This window comes from Zonotrichia leucophrys, chromosome 8 (assembly GCF_028769735.1).
Source record: "Zonotrichia leucophrys gambelii isolate GWCS_2022_RI chromosome 8, RI_Zleu_2.0, whole genome shotgun sequence".
Lineage (NCBI taxonomy): Eukaryota > Metazoa > Chordata > Aves > Passeriformes > Passerellidae > Zonotrichia > Zonotrichia leucophrys.
The window spans coordinates 14,697,584-14,720,516 of record NC_088178.1 but is presented as its reverse complement, the minus strand read 5'-3'; the positions used below and the strand labels follow the sequence as shown (position 1 = coordinate 14,720,516).

At 39.7% G+C, this 22,933-nt stretch overlaps 2 protein-coding genes across 9 annotated transcripts in view; one reads left to right on the top strand and one right to left on the bottom strand.

Moving 5' to 3' along the window:
* Positions 1-22,933, bottom strand: part of HFM1 (helicase for meiosis 1) — a 98,986-nt gene that overhangs the window by 46,370 nt on the left and 29,683 nt on the right. Inside the window, exons 2-6 of one of the 7 annotated variants that reach the window (XR_010441213.1) lie at positions 12,696-12,859; positions 10,691-10,800; positions 6,359-6,538; positions 5,417-5,652; positions 93-4,589 (exon numbers count right to left, since the gene is read on the bottom strand). The gene's annotated coding sequence lies outside the window, so the exon portion shown is untranslated. Of the gene's footprint in view, positions 1-90; positions 4,590-5,416; positions 5,653-6,358; positions 6,539-10,690; positions 10,801-12,695; positions 12,860-22,933 lie in introns of those variants that run through there. The other 6 variants (XR_010441214.1, XR_010441212.1, XR_010441215.1 and 3 more) reach the window with 6 other exon arrangements.
* CDC7 (cell division cycle 7) lies at positions 6,394-21,559 on the top strand. Of its 2 annotated transcripts, none has more exons than XM_064719954.1 (11): positions 6,394-6,531; positions 8,554-8,637; positions 10,406-10,541; positions 11,172-11,265; positions 11,367-11,509; positions 13,165-13,414; positions 13,954-14,049; positions 15,073-15,251; positions 16,426-16,508; positions 19,336-19,485; positions 20,443-21,559. In XM_064719954.1, the coding sequence occupies exons 1-11, from the start codon at positions 6,438-6,440 to the stop codon at positions 20,817-20,819; spliced, it is 1,686 nt and encodes a 561-aa protein (XP_064576024.1). In that variant the 5' UTR covers positions 6,394-6,437; the 3' UTR covers positions 20,820-21,559. The 2 variants fall into 2 exon arrangements, with proteins under 2 accessions (XP_064576024.1, XP_064576023.1); XM_064719953.1 differs by having other exon boundaries at positions 6,396-6,531; positions 8,551-8,637; positions 20,443-21,558.

Sequence of the window (22,933 nt, the reverse complement as noted above, 5' to 3'; positions counted from 1 at the left end):
ATCCTACTCATTTTACATGTGTGAGTATTCCCAATGACAACACAATCATTCAGTAAGTGAGGTTACCACATTCAGCTTTATGTCAGCAACTAGAGCAAAACCACAGTGTTATCTGCATATCTACTAGGAGACCAGAATCTCTTATTGAACCATGAGGAAATTCTTGTGTGTTGATAAAATATAAAGAACAAAGAAAACTGTAGCTCTACATTCAAAGAGACAATATACAACATGAGGAAAGGAAAAGCACACAGCTCATACACATAAGATGCCAGAATTGCTCTTAGTTACACAGGTACCAGTTTGGCCAAGCCAAATACTTCTGTTAGGGGTAAGCAATCACAAAAGCTGCTGCAATTACAAGAACACCTGAATTACTTCAAATGGACTGTTGTTGCTGAGGAAAGCTTCGATTTTATCCCTTTTCTTAGAAGGGCTGAAAAACCTCTGAAGCACAACCCCAGAGCAGCTACAGAGAGCGCTGAACTGGATGAAGCACATTGTCCTACAAGTCAAATGAAACTGAGGGCCATGACACTACTTAAGAAACTTCTCAGAGAGGTGTTGAGCAGTCTCAGCTGCTGAGACAAGAAGTGGGTGCCTCCTTAACCTGTCAGTGATATTTATCCAGCCACAGTGCTGTGCAAGTGGGACAAAACAGTCATATACAGATGAGACACACATGGAAAGTAAAGCTAAACTTGGGGTGGGAGGAAGAAAAGAATTATTTATAGATGTTTTGGAGAGTTTACAAAGTACATAAATTTATTTATAAAGTCTAAAGAAGACTATGGGAGTATACAGTGTGATCTGTAAATTACAGGCAAGGGTATTCAACCCTGAATACACTGCTGTACTCAAACACAGCACAGCCTGTGTTTTCCAGGGAAGCACTGGCTCTCAATCTGAAGACACCCAAAGCCAAGTAATCAATGACAGCCCTTAACTATTCCAAGGAACATTTATTGTCAGTACTGAACTAAGTACTGAAAACGATTTTATTTTGCTTGATTCCAGCTACTAGACATTATTCCTTCTTATTTCAGTCTGGCAGGTTCAAATGTCCCTGATATTCAACATTCTTTTTGTGCATTTATGTATACAGTTATTGACTCACCTTTCAATCTTTTTGATTCAGTAGTTAAGTTAAGGTTTTTAGTTCTTCATTGCATTTTCTCTGACTCTTGATCATTCTGTAGCTCTTCTCTTAGTTTTTTCAGTATCCATCTTGCAATGTGAGCATCAGAACTGTGCACACCATGGCCCAACCACTCTCAGCACTTTGCACGTACAGATAAAAATTGTAACTTACCATTAACCAGCTGTTCTCTAAGTCAAGGTTTGCACAAACCCTTTCTGTTACAGGAAACTCATCAGCTTACTCAGCTTGGCCTTTTTCAACTTTCCTACATTCCTTATTAGGTATATATCAATAGATTTTATTAAAACATAATTTGTTTGAATGAGACCCAGTTTATAAAAGGTTGAGAATTCCTCTGTCTTTGCCTGAAGTAATTTTTATATCTATTTTTAACTGCCTTTAAACAAGCTGTAGAGACTGTTATTGCAGTATGTTTTCTGACACCACAACAATTCTTGATATTTCAGATATAGCTGATCAGAAAATGCTGGCAGAGACAGTCACTGACACATCTGAGTTCATTATTCTAGGGCTGCACTCATCTGCATGTGAGAGCAAAGCTGGCAATCTCAGTTTTCCTGGTTAAGAAATGGAAATTGAAAAACAGAAAAAAGGACTTTAGTCCCATGGTTTTCAAATCAATCTCTTCATGTTAGTGCAAGACTCACGAGTCCTGAATAATTGAATTTGACAGTATTCCTAAAGGGCACAATAGCATGAAGAGATGTGTCTCAACCTGGTGCCAAAGAGAGCAAACTTTTGCCATAGACTCATATTGCTAACATAAAGAGTAATTAGAAGTAGGAAAGCATGTGTCATTTAGGTTAATGAAAACTGAATAGTACATTTAACCGTCTCTACTGTCATTAAAATTGAATTTTGTCTACATGAGTATATGTATACTTCTAATACTGACAGGGCAACACCAGCTCTTATTTGCCCATTTCTAAGTAGCTTCTGACTTCTAATTTTAAGTTTCTAATTTATGAATGGATATTCTTGGCAGCAAGGGGATGTTAAGGATCTCTTGCCTCTGTGCTGGATACAATTCATCAATTACCTTTATGGATCTTGCTTGTTTTTCTAAGGCTGGAGGACAGCACAAACACAGGGAGGCTTCTGGTTTAATTGACCTAGGAAGTGGTTAATAGATGTGCTCTAGTGTCAGCACAGATCCTTTTAGGCCTGTCAGCAGACAGCAAAAGTTTGATTCAGCTGCAGGTTCTGGCAGCAGTGGATGCAATCACACAGCAATGTTTGGATCCTTTCTTGGCAAGCTCCCAGATGTGGGTTTTGGCCATTGCTTGTCAGCCGTAGGGAACATTCTGCACGGGCCTGGCTCGTCATCTGCCTTCTCACCCTTCACTTCCAACCTGGAGATACAGCCACAAGAGAAGGCAGTGCAGCAGTTTGGCTCACAGAGCATTAGATGTGCTGCTTTGTTTGTCAATTAGAGTTAATGCCATTTCTTCTCTTTGCTTCAGAGAAGTTCCTGCTGCGGTGCACGGCTGGAACTGGATGCTCAGTGTTGAACGAGAAGATGGAGCCTTCTCTGCCCCACGAGTGAAGGAGTTGTTTCTGCTTATCCCAGCCAAGAGCAAACAGGGAGTGTCTCATGCTACAGCAAAGGCACAGAAGCTGTGCAGATGCAAAGCAGAAGCTATACCTTTACTTTTTCTAAATTCATTCAAATTAGAGCAAAAATAAGCTGGAGGTGCTTAAGCAAGTACTGAGGAAACAGAACATATAATCTGTCTCTCTCCTGTGAAAATGTACATGCAGAAAAACATTGATGAAGAGGTGACTTTTGAGAGAATATGAAAACAGTCATATCCAATTTGACTTAAATTCCTCCTTAAACAAAGGAGAAACAAGAAGGTAAAAAGACATAAATGAAAGCAAGCATGAAGGCTGGTGTTTCTGACAGGCTAGATAGAGTGGGGCAATAAATTAAGAAGCAATATGAAATTATACTATAAGGCCAGTTATGCTCATGGGAACAAAAAAGTATAAATTTGACATGATAGATAAACATCACTGGAAGGATAGCATGAGAGAGCACAACATATTGGGATCAGTAAGAAAGGAGGAAATGGAGAGAAGCTAACGATCAAGCTAGATAAATGACCTGGGTCTAAAGGAAAATAATTTTAAGTGTTGAAACCAAGATGAATTGAGACATTGCAAGGAAAGAAACCACAGCTAGACAGGGTCTTGATAAGAAGATGTAAAGAAGGCAGATTTCTTGCTGTGTGAAAGTGAACTGAAGTGATGAGGAGGAAGCTAGCATGGATATGACTGACAGGGAAGTGCCAATAATGGGAGCTGAATAGAAATGGTGGTGATTTGGTATTCCACATGAGGACAACTCCAAGGCAGGGAGGCCAAGGAAGTGGGATGAAACTCTGACCTGGCCAGGAGGCAGCAGAGCTAAGTATGCAACCTGTAAATAATCAGCAGCTATTATGCAAGCATTAACTGGCAGAGAGAATTCCTGGTTCAACAGTACTCAGAAATGGCTGTAGGTAAGATTGTCCCAAGAGGTTAATTTAGAATGATGTTGCTTGTCATTAGCACTAGGACAAACGTGCACTCATGAATGCTTAGGGTGCCCTTTGAACTTCTCTAAGATTACATGGATAAAAGAAAGAACAGAATTTGGCCTACATTATATTGTCATTATACCTCAATTAATGTTTGAGATAATCTGCTCTTAAATTCAGTCACACTTCACTGAAATTAACTTAACTAAATCTCAAACTGCTGCACTGACTTCTTAGAGCCCTAAACAGAAAGTGCAAATGAGAACAACTGTAGGAAAAGAAAAACCCACACATAAAATCAAAACCTACTAAAACCAACAAAGCAGCTCAGCAACTCATTCCAGCACCCTTCTTCTAAAATGTGTAATAGGAAGAGCAGCTTAACAAAAGTGGTGGAACCTGTTTCTGCATTTAACGATTTGTTAACCTAAGTACAGCTTGTTATGAGGGCTGCAGTTACAGATCTCTGCCTGACTTGTGCAGTAAACAAGATTATTTCAGTTCATATTCTAGTGAACAAGAGATTTATGCATTATCAAGTGCAGTGGAGCAACTCTTCAACAAAAGTAATATTCTTTTATCTATAAAAAAAGAAAAATTGACCAAAACCGGGTAATAAACAAGAAGAGCAAAATTCTTTCCTTTACAAGCATACAACTGCATTAGTTGCAGTAAAATCCAACGACTCCAAACATCAGGAAACCTTACAGAGAATAGTTCCAATATTTCCACTAAGTTTCCTTGTCCTACTCATTGCAGGTCAGCAGTTACAGCGCAGAGCAGAGCCAAGGTGCTCTGTAATGTTGTACTCTGTGCGATCCTTTTCGCAGGGCAATCAGCAGTTGCAATGGTGTGGGTGGAGCCTTCCTTGGCCTCTGGGTCATTTGGTTGAATTTCTAGCGGAGCTACAAAGAACAAGAATTTACTGGGGACTTGGGGCTGGATTACTTCGCAATAACCACAGGCAGAAAACGAACTCTGAGGCACAAACACCGTTGCAGTGCCGAACCCAGCGGGCGACTCCTGTCCCAAGCGGGGCCGGGACCTGGCGGGGGTGGCACAGGCCAGGCCGCGCCCCGCCCCGCGCGCGCCGCTGCGGACGGGCCCCGCCCCTCGTCCCGGCCAATGGCAGCGCGTCCTTCCCCGCCCGGCGCCGCCATTGGCCGGGGCCGCGGCTTCCGCCGAGGGCCGGGATTGGCGGCGGCGCGCGGGCGCGAAAGGCGGCGGCAGCGAAAGCCGGGCGCGCGCCGGTGTCCGCGTGAGTGCCCCCCGCTCCCTCCCCCCCTCCCTCAGCCTCACCCGTGCCGCCCCGGCACCGAACCGGGACCGGGCCGAGCCGCGCCTCTGGGGTCCCCGCTCCGCGCACCCTCCGCCCCTCGCTGCCCGCCATCCCCGCGGGGACGGCTCCCCTGGCCGGCCGGAGTGGAGCCGAAGGGCCCGTATGCGTCCCGTGAGCCCCGGGGCCGATGGGGAAGGCCGCGGCGTGCGCTGGCCCCGGGGCCTGGCTGGCGGGGGCTGTCCCGTGAGGGTAGTGCCGAGCTCGGGCTGGTCCCGCTCGGTGCGGCCCTGGTGCCAGCACCGGGGTTCGGACGTGTGCCGGCTCTCGCTCGCCGGTAGCGGACGGCAGCTCTGTGTGTTCGCTTGCCGTGCTTGCGCTGCTGCCGAGACCGTGGTGGTGCGCGATAGGAACGGGCCAGCCTGCCTGCTGACCCCTAGCAGAGAGAGTGCCTACCTGTGAGACTGGAACTGACTCTAATCCCGTTCCAGCAGCGTCCCAGGCCCTCTGCAGCAAAGCTCCCGCACAAAAACGGGGCTCCAAAGAGCCGGCTCCTGCCTCTTGGCCCTGTTGTTGCCCAAGGATGACAGAGTAAAGGGAGCGCAAATTCTTTGGGGACAAAAATGTATTTCTGGCACCAAAGCTGAAACAGATGAATCCTTTCATCAGGAGTTTTTCAGAATTTGTTTCCCCTGTGTGGAAAAGTTCGTCCAGATCTTTAAAGATTTGGCAAAGTAACAAGGAAGGAAAGTTTTTCAATGGAGCCAGTTTTAGTAACTGTCAGAGCTGCTGCTTCCAGGCTTACTCATCTCTGGTATTACTGCCCTGGGAGTCCCTGCCACTCTTTTGCTCCTGAAAAGGGATTATCAGGGTTTTTTTGGTTGTACAGTACTAGTGGACTTTACTAGTTCAGTTTTATGTAGCGTTTCCAAGATTTGGGAATAAGCATTTCAAAATAAGCATGTTCTGTTTTTCTTGTGGTGGGAGGGCAATGAATAATTATGTTTTGCTGAATTTATCTAGGAGGGAGAGATTTCTCATATGGAGAAGGTATTTTTTTTCTTTTGTAATTTCTTTCAGTCTTTCTGGCTTTCTATAGCTTTTCCAGTGGGCAGTGCAGCTATTTCTGTGTGCATCCATTCCTTGCCTTTCAAAGCAAACTTTAGGGAAAAGACAGTGCTTTAATGTGAATGAGGAAACATGAGAGATGAAAATCAGTTGTAGTTAAGCTTATCCTGCTTTAAGTCTTCCTTCCGTTTCCCTCCCCCTTCTATCCTCGTTGCTTTACTGTTTCACTGGGATGGTGGGTGGCACTTTGTTTTAGGTAGCACAGAGGAACTCCCCAGACTCCCTAAATCTCATCTCAGGAACTGAGTGCAGGGCTAGGAAGTGTCTTACCAGATATGCTTGCTCCCCCAGGTGTCCAGAAGTGCCCTCGGAGTCCTGCATTGTTTTTTGACTCGAGAGTTGTTTTGTGATGGAGGCGGTGTTGAAGTCTCCCTGCGATGAACAGCACCCTCAGCAGGCTGAAGACTTCCACGAGAATCTGGAGCAGAGCAGCAAGCCTTCAGGTACGTGCTGAAACAGGGATTGTGAACATTACATTTTGTTGCTGACAGGCTGCTTCATCATTTAGGGAAATTTCAGTATTGATTATAAGCCTGTCTCTATATAATCCTTTTATAGAAAGAATTAATGAAATGAAAACATTTGAGGTGGCTTTTAATTTTCCTGCTGTTTGTGTGTTACAAAACTTCAGCAACAGTTGTGTTGCTAAACCTACTATTAATATATTACAGAACATGTTATTATAAGAGGATATCAGAATAAAAAAAAGCCAGCTCTTGAGAATAAAACTGGCCAGACAAGTGCACAAACACAGTATTTTGCCCAGATTGATGCTGAATACTGCTGGTATTGCTTTGCAAATATGAGAAAAAAATCACTTTAAAATCTGCTCACAGAAAATGCTGGCTGATATCGGTACCATTACCCTGACAGCACAATGACTGTGTGCTCTCTGTACCCAGGTGAAGATTCAGGCCCCCAGAACAGAGCAGGTGATGGTTACACTGCTGTCCTTCAACAAGGACACTCACTGACTTGTTCCAGCTCTTCTCTCTTGCACCCAAACCAGCTCTGCTGAGCTCCTAAATGCTGTCAGTGCCTTGGGTAGGCACTGCAGCCTCTGCCACCCTGCTTGAAATGGTCTGACAGCTTTAACTTTCTCCAGGGAGCAATCTCAATTCAGTGTTGGACAAAATGGAGTATCTGGCAGATTCTACAGCAGTTGTTGAGTTAGTTCTCCATGGTTGTTAGTATATACCTTAGGATTTTTTCATTCCTGAAATATTTTCCAAAATGTCTTAAAACAATTTGAAGAAGACAAGAGAACAACTTAAAGGGAAAAAAACCCCCAGAATGTAAATAGATACTTAAGTGAAGAAGCAAGTGTCACTTCTTAGAAGCATTTTTAGTATGTTAGTTTTTATAAAATCTTGAAATTAAAAAAAAAATTGAAAGTTAACTATGACTTGAATTACTAGCTGATTTATTGGGCTTTTAGAAGGAAGAAAAGACTGCCTAAAGAACTGTTCTTTTGGCAGTTTTTGTTGTTGTTTAAAGTAAGCTACATAGAAGGCTAGGGATGCCTGCTAATCCATGCTTTGCTTCTAGCATATCTATGATTTAAAAAAAAAAAAAAGTCTTATTGCTTCTGATTTACTGCCCTGGGGAAACACGATCCATTTTTACATATAGAATACATTACAATTTATCTGTCTATGCTAAATTTAATTTGTTATTTATTTTTAGAATGAAAAATGTATACAAATTTGATTGACTTTTCAAATACCAGTTTGTGCTTAGTTCTGTATACTGAGATATTCTTTACCCCTGCTTCACAGAAATTAGTCACAGCCTCTACTCAATTGATAGCTTCAAAAGAAGTGAATTCTTATGTGGGATATAGAAAAGGTTTGAACAACCAGGATTTGTAAACTGAATGGAAAATGACATGGTTTTTATGAAATAATCCAGTACAGCATCCTTGTCGTGCCATCTAGTGATTGCAGCGTGAAGTGCAGCAGCTGAAATGCAGAGCAAACATGGGCTTTGGTACCCGCTATTTTAAGTAACAGTGGGAAAGATTGCATTACCAATCTTAAAAATATCTAAAAAATACTGCTTTTTCTGCATTTGGGATTTGCATCTGATGGATTTGCACCTCTGCTTACAGAAATTGTTATAGTTTTGCCTTTTGCCAAATTGCTGTTGCAAATTCCACATAAACATTCAGTGATGAGCTGTAGGTGTCCTACAAACCAGGCAGTTTTGCCCTCTCAGAATCTGCTGTCAGATAAGTAAAAAAAATGGTTTAAATGCTGCAGCTTAGAAAGGAGTGTAATGAAGAACAACAATATCAAGTATCCACATGGTAGTGTCAAGAGGATAGGATACCTTCGTGCTGTTCTTTCCTCGGTGTATGTGAATCCACGGTCCTATGAAGTGTAATTTGTGATCTCCAAAATAGATCAGATATTGAATCAAGTAATAAAATTCCTAACTTATTTTCCCCATTCTTCCCACAGCAGGAGTAAAAAAAGATATCGAAAAACTTTATGAAGCAGTGCCACAGCTTGTAAATGTGTTCAAAATAAAGAAAAAAATCGGGGAAGGTAAATGTTTCTTCTTGCTTGGAGTTAAGATTTCTTTTGGCATTTCTAACTTAAAAAGTGTACATCAAAGATCCCAATATACACAGTTTAAGCCAAATGCCTTTTTTTGACTTGCTACATGGTCTCTATAGGAATTGTAATATGTTTGAGCACATAGGTGTATTAATTAGGAACACTTTCAAGCTATTTTCTTGAAAATCTGGTATATTAAAGCCTTTAAAAAAAACCATCATTCCAATTTTGGCAATTAAATAATTTTTAGGTAGATTCAAAGAAATAGTCTTAAAAATCCATTCGTTTTTCTCCCTTACATGAGAAATCTACTTATGTGTAGCTGTGTTTTGACATACTTAATTGGTGTTCCTTAAGTTAGCTTTGTTTCCACTAAAATCTCTTGGGCAGAAATGGATGAGGAAACTGAAAGGTTGGAGCTGCTTTACTTAAAAAATGACCAACATTTTATTTTTGAAGACAGACGGTATCAAATTTCAGGATGCTTTTGTTCACCTTGCCTCTAACAAGACAGTGTTGCAAATAATTTGAATTAGTGTCAACCATGACTATAAATAGATCCAGGTTCTTCTGACTGTGGGATTTCAGCACTTTTTTAGATGCCTGAGAGTTTTTATTTCAAAAACCACCAAGCTACTTAAAAACCCCCAGCTCCATTCCCCACAGGAATGTAAAATTAAAAAAAAAACCAACAACTTTTTCCTATCATAAAAAAGATTGTGTAATTAAACAAAATTTCTGGTTATGAATAATACTCTGATATTGCTCTTGGGACCCAACAATGTTTTGTAAAAGTACCATTTGCAGTACAACAGCATTATGAGAAAACAAGCTTCAGCTTAGGATTCCACTCTGGAATCACTTTCATTTTAGCAGTTCTCACCACCAAAAATAATGTCTTAAGTCAAATTTGGTAACCCTTGTTGCTGCAATCAATTCTGTTGGAAGTATGAGTCTCCAGGTTTTGGGATTTTTTTTATGCTTGCATGAAGTATTTAGGTTTTGCTGGCATTTTGATGTATGTTTGCACTCAGACTGTTGAACCAGCATGATGCAAACACATTACTTAAAATGTAATCAAAAGTAATTTCTATTCTTTATTCATATGGAAGAACACTTCAAGTTGTATGTTCAGATATCTCAGATCATAAGGATAAATTAACCTCCTAAGAGGCTTATTAGGATATCCTTAAAATTAAATGGCTGGCTAAGCTTATCATACAGGCTGAATGCTCCCTTTCTCAAGCAAGGGATCTCACACTGGATGTGGTAAAATGCTCTGGGCAGATAAACAGCCAGTGAGACATCATGTGGGAAGCCTTACTTTATAGATAAAGTACAGAATTAAGGAAAATGTAGCAATTTCAGAAGTGCTTTGAATAGCACTGGCAGTGCTTTCCAGATTAGCATTATATAGTCCTCTTACATTGTAGGGAGAGGAGGTAGATGTCAGATGAAAGTAAGCTACCTAAACAAGAAAGGAAATCAAAGATAGGAAATTTACATTCAAAGAGCACTGTGTCCCAGGCAAGTTAGACAGTGTTATATTTGCATTTTTACTGACATAAAAAACTTGTATACAAGATCAGTATATTCAGTAGTAGAAAAAAGGAACTGGGTTTTTCTTTTCTAGAATCTGCTTTTGATGTAGTATCAAGTGTACTGCGGGATTGTGAACAGTCAGATCATTTCTGTAAAAATCTGCATTGACCTAATTAAAAATGTTGAAGACTGTGTTTTTCTCCTTTGTTTACAGGTACTTTTAGTTCTGTTTACTTGGCCACAGCACAGCTACAAACAGGATGTGAGGAAAAAATGGCTCTGAAACACTTGATTCCAACCAGCCACCCTCTGCGAATAGCTGCTGAACTTCAGTGCCTCACAGTGGCAGGGTACAAAAACTAAAAAATTATGATTTTCATAACAGCTGAATGTTGTCTCACTGTTCTGTATTTAAGTTTTGGCACTTCTCTTGATTTGTATTTAAACACACACAATATATTCTTTTTCTTGAGAGCAAATAACAAAAGGAGTGTCTTACCTGTAATGGATGCCCTTTGCTGCTGGTCTCAGTTTGGAGGGGTGCTCTATTTACCAGCTGAGAAATTCCATTATATATCTTTGTGGTAACAAAGTCCCAGTTCTGAAATGCTTGGAAAAAAGAATCACTTCATTAGAAATGTGGTTTTAGGAATGGATATTTGTTGGTGGAGGGTGCTGAATAGCACTTTCTTAAAGTAGTAGGATCATGAAAGTTAGGGCCTATATTAATTGCAGTGGTAACTACAAACTATAGCCCCACAGATAATCTGTAGAGTTCTATTCCAAACTGGAGAATAGAGCATAAAATGGAGCATAGCTGTGAGCAGCAAGAGCACAAGTGCTGATTGCTGATTAAGACTGCTGTCAAAATATAAATTAGGATTAAAAGAAAGCTTGACTGAAGTTTTTATTTTGAAAAAATAAAGAAAAATAAATATCCATCCTCTGTTTTTTGTTCAGTAATACTGCTTTTCTTCTAGGGGACAAGATAATGTTATGGGAGTTAAATACTGCTTTAGGAAAAATGATCACGTTGTTATTGTTATGCCATATCTGGAGCACGAGTCCTTCTTGGTGAGTCTCAGACTTGTGGTATGTAGTAAAACATTTAATTAAAAGCAGATGCATAATTATTCTATAATTCTATAAATTACAGTATCCAAATATCCTTTCAGGACATTTTGAATTCCCTTTCCTTTGAAGAAGTGAAGGAATACATGTTTAATCTGTTTAAAGCCTTGAGGCGTATCCATCACTTCGGCATTGTTCACCGTGACGTCAAGCCCAGCAACTTCCTCTACAACAGGCAGCTGAAAAAGTGAGTCTGGCCATGCTGTGATCTCATCTGGGGATGTGTGCCTTGGCAGAAGAGAGTCAATTACATTTTTAAGCTTCTTTCCTTCCAGCTCCATAACATGTGCTTAAATAATAAAGCTGAAACCGTGGGGCTTTATTTGTAAAATTTTTCTTTCACTGTTAAGGGACTTGAGAAGGGAAGGATTTTTTTTACTTAAGGTAGTATCTGCTTCATAGAGTGACAAAGACCTGATAAAATGAAGATTTTACTACTGAGTAAAAGTACTACATTTTCAAATAAGAATGAGAAGAATAAAATATGGGGGTTTTTTCTAAATAAGAAAGTCAATTGTAACTTGTGGTACAAAGAATGATTCTTGTACATTTTTAATAGTGGATAGAGTAAAACTGATACAGGTAAGATAGCTGGCTTTGTGCTGGTTTCACCTTACCAGGAATTAATGTTTATAACTAGTAGAGTTGGCTCTTTTGCCTGCAAGTTACAAAATTTAAAGATTGTAAAAAACAAAGTACTGCTTCTTTGAGAAGAGCTGAAGTAGACAGAGTGCTACAGTGCTAGCAGTCCTATAGCTGTATTTGTTAGCATAGTGCTTGCAAAGCTGAGACACGGAGGTATTGGAGTGTGTCTAAAACAAAGCACTGTAGCAGGATACACATCCCCAATGTGGAAATTATAGGAAACAGCCTCAAGTTGCATCAGAGAAGGTTTAGATAAAATACTAGAAAAAAGTTTATCAAGCATTGGAATGGGCTGTCCAGGGAAGTGGTTGAGTCACCATCCCTGGAGGAATTTAAAAGACCTGTAGATCCTGCACTTAGGGACATGCTTTTGTGGGACTTGGCAGAGCAGGGTTAACAGTTGGACTTGATTTTAAAGGTCTTTTCCAGCCTAAATGTTTCTGTGGTTCTATGCAGTGGAAGTTTGTAGGGGAGATTTGATTGCATTTTGCCAAACCACAAGCTTAAAAGTTTGAGAACTACTGTTTTGGATGTTTTAATCTGTCAAAATGAACATGTACTGTCATTTTGCTCTTCCTGCATTTTTTAAGCCTTAATCTCCACTTTGTGTATAGAGGTGTGGAGTTGAGTTTGAGACCTGGGGACAGATGGATTGTCTCTGTACTGGTTGTAGCAAAAAATAATCCTTTTTAGAGACAGATCTGAAGTGTAAACTAATGTAGCCTTACCTGTTTGAAGACTAAAGTCAATTCCAGTAGTATTTGCCAGAACTCTGTCAAAACTTTAGGCACTGTTGGTCTGGTTTGTGTTCACTGCTGCCTTTGTCCTGCGCCTGTGGGAATCCTGCACGAGTTGAGTCGCTTGTACTTGACTGCTGGCTGAAGGTTCAGGGCTGTAGGATTAGAAAAACTTCAGAAAGGAGTTGCTGGAAATATTTTTTTAACAACTTTGGAGGAAGGATGCACTTGATAAGATTTTGGGACAAGAAACAATGAACAACGGTGTAGGGTGAAAACATTGAGGAGATGTGTAAGATGGGTCAGTAGGAGGAGAAGGAAGAAAATAGGACTGTGATGCTGGTAAGAGTACAGATACAGTACAGTACATTGAATGAAGTGTGAAAGAAAAATAATGAATAGTAAATTGAATGACTAATAGATAACTTTGTGACTCCTGATTCTGAATTTGTCTTTTCAGGTATGCCTTGGTAGATTTTGGCTTGGCACAAGGAACCCCTGATACGAAAATTGAGCTTCTTAAAAGTGCCCACTCTGAAGACCAGCAGGGAAGTTGCTTGCAAATGAATCCCATTGTAACCTTGGGAAATGGGGTTTCTGTCAGTGTCACAGCACCCAAACAGATAGCTCAACAGTCAGCCTCAAAAGCAGCTGACAGAAGGTCCAGCTCACTTTCAAAAGTACAGATGAAACAAGGAAGAGGAGGAAAGGTTCTCAATCTCTTTCCTTAATGCTGGTGTCTATGTTTAATGTGTTACTTCATCCAACAGGGGGAGATGCAGTACTTGCACAGAAGCTGAGCCTGCACAGCAGCACATTGTTCATATCTAAGGAGCCACTTGTACATAACTATTGGCTTCACCATTATCTGTTAGATGTAATACGGTGCTGAAGGCTGTATAACCCTAACATGAGTTACTATTTAGACAGCCTTAAATCCTTTTTTAGAGACATGGATGGGAAAACTCCTCCCCAATAATCATTCACCTATGTTTAGTTACTAGTTGCATAACAAGTGCAATACAGACTACACTTGGATTGTCTTGGGGCACTTCAGAGGTGTGATTGGTTTTGTAAACATGTTTGCTGTTCTGTCTAGACCATGTTTCTTCATCCACTGTAACCTGATGCCTGAAAATTACTTACACGCAGCTGGTTTAGTTTTGTGACACTCCACACGTTTTTTGAACTGTCAGTACCCAGATGCCTGTTAAACAGGATCCTGACTGTCCTTTTTGTTGGTCTCTAGGAGGACTCTGTGCACCATTCTGTCCAGCGCTCTGTCTTTGGAGAGAGGAATTTCAATGTCTACAGCTCCACATACCAGGAGAACTCAAGCACAAAAGTAAGAAGTGCTTTGACTCATCAGTAGGATCAATCTGCTGCATATTTGAAAAAGTATAGAACTGGTTGTTCTGTAAGACAGAGCAAGTTCCAGAATGCTGTGGAACTAAAAGGTTTTGAGCAGACTATTAAACGTGTCTTTTCTGAAAAGCTCAGAACTTTTCATTTCTGTTTGAGTCCCTTTTGAAGCTCCTAAACAAGGAGTTCTGTAGCTGTCTCCCTAGCTGATCTTGTTTGGATGCTAAGTTAATCTTTTTTCCTATACATCTATCTGTATAGATATTTCCTATACATCTACAGCTAATCACAGAATCACAAAATAAAGTGAGTTGGAAGGGACCCATAAGAATCATCGAGTCCAGCTCCTGGCCCTGCACAGGACACCCCCAGAGTCCCACCCTGTGCCTGAGAGCATTGTCCAAACACTTCTGGAGCTCTGGCAGGCTGCTGCTGTGACCCCTGCCCTGGGGAGCCTGATCCTGAGCTAAACTACTTCCTACTTACCTTGGGAAATTTAAAAAAAAAATATTTTGCAGTTGAAGCTGAGGATAAAACTTATAACTATTTTTTTTGTAATTAGTATTTAATACAACAAGGGGCAAACCCCGACTAATTCGAGGGTTTGGTTTATGGTATTTTATTGTAGAACTAGAGTTAATGTCAGTGTGTTGATGTGTCATTTCATATTCTTTTTTGCTTATTCTCATATTGAGAAAAAAAATCTTGAAACACTATAATAACTTGAAAAATATTTGTCTTGTAGCTTCAGAATATCTAATATATATTGTTTTTTTTGTAAACACTGAAAATGTCTTCTGCACGGGAGGAAGTCAGGCTATCTAGAAAGTTCCAGTGTCTGTTTTATAGCAGTTTTGGTACTGTTACAGAGGTTTGCTGTCTGTTCTAAAATTCTTCATGTTCATCAGCACCTGTTAAGTCAGTATTTTAGGAACTGTCCTATCTATATGTAAAAGGAAACTTCTTAAATATCTATGTCACCTTCTCTAAAATTTCTCCATTGCAGCTCGTAAAACAATCAAAGGTGATAGATGTTTCATCTAGGAAGCTAGTAACAAAGAAGAAGATTATTTCTACCAGAACTGTGAGCAGTGGGGCAGCCAGGAAAGCTGCCAGTGCTTGCCCTTTAAACCTGCCCTGTGACTGTTATGCAACGGACAGAGTCTGCAGTGTTTGCCTTTCAAGGTAATTTGCTTTGATAATGTTGTAAAATTGTCTACTCTGCTGTCAAGCAAAGTCAGAAACTTAGGTTTACTAGTGCTGATTTAGTAAGTGAAATATAGTATTTGATCTCTGCAGCCCTTAAAACACTGAGTATGCTCTTTTTAAACCAAAATAGTTGATGGAATTAGTGGATTAGTCCACTGCTATCTGCAGCTAGAAAGATTCCCTGGTAATTATTTTTTTTGCTGTTGTGCTTATTTATTCACCTACATGTGTTGTAGAAAATCACTGGAGTTAATTACAACACTTAGAAAAGTGTTCTAAATTCTGTCATTTAGTAGTTATCTAATAGGCCTAAATTATAGCAACAGTCAAAAATAATGAAATGTAGAATAAAAAGGAAGCATGACTGTTTTGTATTTGTTCATCTAAAAAACTAAGAGAATCAGAGAATGGTTTGGGTTGGAAGGAGGAACCTTAAAGATCATCTTTTTCCAAGCCCTCTGCCATGGGCAGGGGCAGCTCCTACCTGGCCTTGAGCACTGCCAGGGATGGGCACCTGCTCTGGGCAGCCTCCTCCAGTGCCTCGTGTTGGGGAATCTCAGCAGCTGAGTTCAACTCCATCCCTCTGCAGGTATTTTGGTTATCATCTACTATTGCCTTTTATCACACAGGATCTTTTAAATAATGATAACCTTGGACCTTTTAGTTAATCTAACAAAAAGTAAATTCCTGGCAACACTCAGAAGAACCCTTAGGTTGCTCTGTACTAACACAAAGTCATAGCATCCACATTCAAGAATCTCATATAGCTTTTGCCTTGGGTTAATTAGCCTCAACTTCAAAGTTTCCCATGAAAACAAGCCTTTAACAAAAATGGCACTTCTCTTAGATGAATTTAAGAAAAGGTCATTGTGAATTAAATATGCAATAAGTATTTCTCTGGTATTATCTTATGCTAGATAATACAATTAAAATCTAATATAATAGATAATTATTATAGGCTATTATGTGTGTATCTTAGGATTTCATGCTAGATAAGATGCTTGAAACCTCTGTAGAACTTGAATAAAGCAGATTTAGGTTGTTTGCACATCTTACACAAGTATATTCTAAAAATAATAGTAAGTATTATTAGATTTAGAACTTACTTATCAACTTTTACATTCTAAATATATTTGTCTCTTATTGCAAGGCGTCAGCAAGTGGCTCCCAGGGCAGGAACACCTGGATTCAGAGCACCAGAAGTATTAACAAAGTGCCCCACTCAGACCACAGGTACTGCCCAACAGACTCAAACAAATGGCTTTCTTCACTTGTTCATCCTTCTCATTTATGCATATTTTGTTGTCTTTTTTATGGGAGGATCTTTTAACTTGTGAAATTCATTTTTCATCCCCTGTAATGCTTTTCAAGTCTTTCCTGATTTTAATTAAAAGTTTATTATTCAGAGGAAGAACAATTCAGGAATATTTTTCCTGAATTTGAAACTTGAATATCTTAATTAATTTGAGAGGTAGTGCCATGTACAGGAGTTTAATACAATATATTTTAAAAGAAAAATATTTTTTTTTAAGTTTCTTGGCGTATTTGTTCAAGAAAAATCTTGACTTAATCTGGGGGAGAGGGAACATTGTTTAGCCTTTTCTAGGCAAGATGTAACTTATGCTGCCATGGCAGGCATAATGTTGTAATTGCAAATGTGTTTTAGAAAGCATTATTTAATGACTTTTTATCATATTTTTACTTTTTGCTAGTGGTTTAAGTAGATGGTGTATAATTGTCATAATTTTTTTTAACTAAAATTTTCATTTCCCTGTGTTAAAATTTCATGAATAAGATTCAGTGGTTTGGGTAAATATTGGGGCAGGGCAGAGGGATGGTTAATGCATTGCCTGGTGCAAGCAAGGTGGGAGAGGTTGTGCCTACCTGCAGAATGGAGTACCAGTAGAAGCAAAGTTACCCATTAAATATTTGCTGTATGGCCAGGAGTTCTAACTTACAAAAAAATACAAATATCTCCAGAAACTGGATTTAAGATAGAAGGGTTTGGCCATTTTTTTCTGAATAACTTTTGAGAAAGCTGTCAGTTTTCAGTAAAGTATGTAAGCACACTCAAAATAGAATTATCAATATATTTGATCAGCTTATGCCTAGGTGGCTTACTGCTGTTTGAAACAGCATCTGTGCTGTGAGTATGACTGGGATTTCAAAGGTATGGCAGCTTGTTTGGAGTTCTTGTGCCTGTGCTGTAACAGCCAGCTTTATGGGCTAGCAGTCATCCAGAAATCCAGGACAAGTTTAGACAATCTCTGAGCCTGTCTAGACACAAGTGAGGCAGAAAGAAGACGTACCTAGGAAATCTTGGACTCGTGCTGGTGTTAAGCACGCTCTCAGATGGATCTCTGTTCTCTAGGGTAATGAGATTACAAAAAGGAGGGGCAAATCTAGACACCCTTGGGTGTGGCACAGACATCCCTGGACTGAGTCAGTGGTGCTGAGCTCCTGCAGTACATCAATAAAGCCCTTAACTCAAACTGGGTACACTAATACTAATTTTTATGATACCATGTTTTATTTGTACTAGCAAGGATTACTGTCCACTTTTCATTTGGGGCTGCTGGAGTCACCTTCTTGTACTCCTGGCAGTCACTCCTGGGTTTGGCCTCTGTGCTGACACCAAGTTACTGCCTGAATCCAGCTGACTATACCCAGAGCTACTACAGCACATCTGACCCAGGTTCACAGTGCGGGGAGTACAACCCAAACTCCCAAGCTGAGGCTACTCAGGTCCAGTTCCACTTTCCCTTGGTTTGTCCCTTGCTCCCCTTTCCTCACTAGCTGGGTAACACTAGACAATAGCATGGGGAGGAATCATGATTTTCATGTCATTCCACAAGATCTTGCACTCTGCTAATGATCACAGCACTACTACAATTGTGGGGCCAGGATTTACTGCCCACTCAAATGGATAAAGCCTTATAATTTCAGCAAGAGTTACACAATTAAACCTTCTCAAAGGTCTTGACTGTGATTACTCCAGCTTACCCAAGCACATCCTCAGGGGGATGCATGGCCCCTCAAACAGATAGTATTACTGTATCACTGGTGGAAAGATGATACTAAAACATTTTACAGGAACTGTGCAGAAGGCTGAAAACCTTTCCACTGTAAATTGTGCCAAATTATTAACTTGGATTTTTTTTTTAATAAAAGACATAAAATCTGGTTTTGCAACTAAAGTCAACCTAATACCTTTTTTCCAAATCAAAGTCCTGTGCTGAGTGTTTCTAATTAGAACATCCAAATTAATTACTGCCTATTTCACTGCTTACTTTTCTCAATAGGACTAGGATGAATATGCCTCTATTTCCCAACTGTTAATTTTTCTCTTTGGAGTTTGAGATCCTTCAAACTCTATCCTTCACTTTCCTTGCCATCTCTTAAAATGTGCACCTTAGTGAGCCAAAAAATTATGGCAGACAGGTATTCTTGTAACTTCCAGCATGAAGTTTCCATCAGGCTTTGGCCTCTATCCCCAGAGTACTCTCTGTACTCTTCATAGCACAATGAAACTGATGAATAACTTTGAACTATTATGGTTTTTAAAGTGCCTATCTTGTCAAGTGAGTTCATATTAGAGAAGAGCAAATTTCATTATAAGATCAATTTCTTAGTGCTGCCTACCTGTGCCAGCCTCAATCCCCCAAAAATTTTCACAAACATTTATTTGTGACCTTATATAGGTTTTCTCCATGGAAAGTAAAGCTAAATATTTATCAAACCTGCCATTTCATTTGCCCCATCTCATCTTCCCAGGTAAAACAATTTCAAACATTGTTTTGGTTCATTTTAAGTTTAGCAAGTTAATGGAATTACTCATATGAAAAATCTCCCTCTGCATTAAAGTAGGAAATTATTCTTCACCCTAATTACAGAAGTTTCCACTATTATCTGAAGTATTATCTGTGTGACCAAAGTCAAGAAGTAATTCAGAACATAACTTTTGCTGATAGAAACGTTTCAGATCATAATTTATTTTTAAAGTTGAGATTTTGTTTGTGATGAAATTGTTAGTTATTAATAAATTTGCTTTCCTTTGCAGCAATAGACATGTGGTCTGCAGGAATCATATTCCTTTCTCTACTCAGTGGACGGTATCCATTTTTCAAAGCAAGTGATGATTTAACTGCTTTGGCACAAATCATGACAGTTCGTGGATCCAGAGAAACCATTCAGGCTGCTAGAACTTTTGGTATGCAAACCTTCATTTTGGGGGAAGGGGGGAAATGTTACTTAATACTGTGATTACAATCAATTATTTTTTTGTGTAAATAAATATATTTTTAGGTTTGAGAATAATTTTGGAAGTAAATCATGTGTTTTGAAGTGTATATTGAGAGACTTAAGACAGTTTTGTGTTTTTGTCTTTTACAATGTGTGTATGGGGTACTTTATGTCATAGTTTTCCCAGCCTGTCTACTGCCTTTCACTAAGTCAGGGCTACTTGAGGTGAAGTATGCCAACGAAATGTTTCCTACTGGCATTTGGTTAGAATTCTTGAGACAGTGTTTCTATTTCTACAAAATTTGGCCTGGAGGCTTAAGTCAATGTGACTTAAAATTTAGATGATGTAAACCTTCCTTTTCTCCCACCTCTTTCCCCAGAAGGCCTAGTAAAACAAACAAACAAGCTAAAAACCCAATACCCAACAGCTGGCCTGTTTAAAAAAGACACAACTACCACAAAACACAAAATATCCAAATAACCATTCCCCTAATTGCTTGCAGGCTAAATGCTGCAGCACTTGCTACCTGGATGTGTAACTGCCAGCATCAATTTTCATTGTCCATATAGAGGTGTAGAAATCAGGGTATTTAATTGTCTTCAGTTCTGTTTAAATGACAGTGTAATGCAAAAAGTTGGCGTACAGAGTGGCTGACAACCTGTCACTACATAACTTGACATAACCCAGAGCTCTTTGTTCTGAGCAGAACTGAGATGGTGACCCCTTCCTTCTGACTCTTAGGGGCTGCTTCTGTAGCAGCAGGGCTGGCATGGAGACATGGCGGGCTGGATTTGGTTCTTTGATAGATTTGGTTTTTTTTCATGCTGGTTATAATTTGAGACATGAAGTTTCTCAGAAACAAAAGTTACAGTTGCATAGAACGTATAATAAAATGTGGCTTCCTGTACAACCTTTTTTCCCTAGGAAAATCAGTTGTGTGTACCCAAGTTGTCCCAACTCAAAACCTACGAACCCTCTGTGAAAAGCTGAGAGGAACAAATAGCAGCTGTAAGGGATCTCAGGGGGAAGGGCCCAGCAGGTCTGAAAACAACACAGCTCTGTCGGTTGCAGCAGACAAAGCCTGTGCTCCTGAGACACTTGGAAAACAAATTGAACACTTACAGAGTCTTCAGGAAGGTGATGGTGCTTTGGAAACCAAGGAAGCTGACATGAAAGGATGGGATCAGGTTCCTGATGAAGCCTATGACCTACTTGATAAGCTACTAGACTTAAACCCTGCAACAAGAATAACTGCAAAAGAGGCTTTGCTGCATCCTTTTTTTAAAGACATAAGGCTCTGAGAAGATAACTTACTTTGCTATTCCTTTCATATGTTTTGTAGAACTGAAATACTAAGGCAGTTTTACTTTGTTGCCCTCAACATTTACACTCACTGAAATAACGTCAAACTGTGCTCTGAACTACTGAAATTTTGTCTTGTACAGTTAGACTCCAAATGTCAGTTTAAGAAATACTTGCAGATGCAAAAGTTACATAAACATCACTAACATGCTCTTATCCTAGGACACTTCTGAGAGGTTATTGCTGTGCATACCTGTTCTCTAAGAAAGTTAACTTTGATCAAAAACAACAAAGAAAAAAAGAGTTTCATAAGCTCTGTGCTTAATTCTCGAGATATTCCCTTAAAATTTACAAGTTTGCCTTAAGGTATGACTGAAATAAGAAAGTGTTTGAGACTTTTTTCTGCACTCGCATATCTCTGCTTTGTTCCTGTTTGGTACATGGGGGACTGAAAATGGAACAAAGAGTATTCATTTTGTTCAGACTATTTTCAGAGAACAGTCTTACTTTGGGAGTGTTGCTAGAAGAAAGGCCAGGTGCTGGAGATTATATCATCAAAAGAAAAGCATAACTTTTAAAGTACATTTTTGTCCCTGTCTGGTCTTTGCTACTTAGGAAATAGAAATAAATGCAGTTATTCGTTTTGCATGTTTCCTTAGTGCCATGGGTAACTGTCAGTATTCCACAGCTGCTGCCTTCAAGGATGTTGAGTGCCAGGCATAGGTTTTATTTCTGTTATAGAAACTGATTTCTTAAAAAATACCTGTTCAATAAATGATTTGGTTTTATAACTTCAGAAGCTTGTCTAGAGATGCTTCTATAAAACTCAGGTAAGGTTTTCCTGTGGGATGTTTCTGTTCAGGGAGTCTTCCACATTGGTTTCCTGCATAAATTCCTCAGTGATAGAAGCCACTTTGGATAGCTCTAGTGTGTATGGCTCTTATAGCAGACCTATCCTAATTATCAAGGAATGTTAGCACAGAGTTAGCTGGCTATTTTCTGGTCCTAAGGAGGAAAATCCCACACCTTCAATGTACAAAGTCAGGTACATCACATTCAACAGAAGTTTCTCTAAACCCCTTGATGATTCTGGAGACTGAAACATAATACAGTGTTTTTCCATGTACATTTCTTGAGATGCTGATGGAGTTGCTATAAGAGGTTCTTTTGATAACTCCTGTAAAAGCCTTCTCATATGAGCTGATGGTTATGATAGTGCAAAGATCCTGACCAGGACTGGGGCTGAAGAGACAAGATTTCATTATTTTCAAAATCTTGAATACATAGAAAATAATGGTAATGTTGCTCTGTTTCTGGCATCAGCTGTAAGGGGAAAAATATTTGCAGATGTCAGAATATTGATTGCAGAAAATCTTGAAACCCTCAAGACCCTGGGGCCCAGGTCTTGTAATTTTTGCTGTTTATATAATTTCAACACAGCATGTCACTGAGAAATTATTTATCTAAAGGAACTGTGGCCAAATTTGGCAAGCAATGCTGTCTGCCAGTGTCTGCAGATGTATTGTTTCCTCCTACATTCGCTCGTGCTGGCTATGGGCTTATGAGAGCACCAGCTGACAACAAGCAAAAATATGTCAGCTATCTCTTGTGAGCTTTCAGGCTTTCCCTGCTAACAGCCTTCAGCAGCTCCTCCCCTCAGACCCACAGCAAGTAACCTCTGCATTCGTTTCAAAGCCAAAAAGGAAAAATCATTGCTAATGGTATTTTTACCAAAACACTAAGGGTAAATGAAACTTGTGAGGAACAGTTCTAAGCTCTGTGTATTCCATAACAAGCTGGAAAAACACATTGGTATTCCTTTTTCCAGTCAGCTATTTAAAATGTGGAGAATTCTTTTTTCAAGTGGAAGGATGAAGTAAAAAGAAAAGTGTGCTTGAACTAGCATATGCTAAGGAAGTACTTTTTGCCACACTCAGAAGAAGAAAGCCAGAAGCAAAATGTTAAATGCAATGGGCTCTTACAGGCAAAAAACCCCAAAAACCAAAAAAATTAAGGAAAAGAGCAAGAAAACACTACAGCTGAGCAGTGGTTGCCACTGGATTTTCTGCTTCTCTCTGCTGTGTTTCTAAGAACCTCTAAAAACCATAGGTAA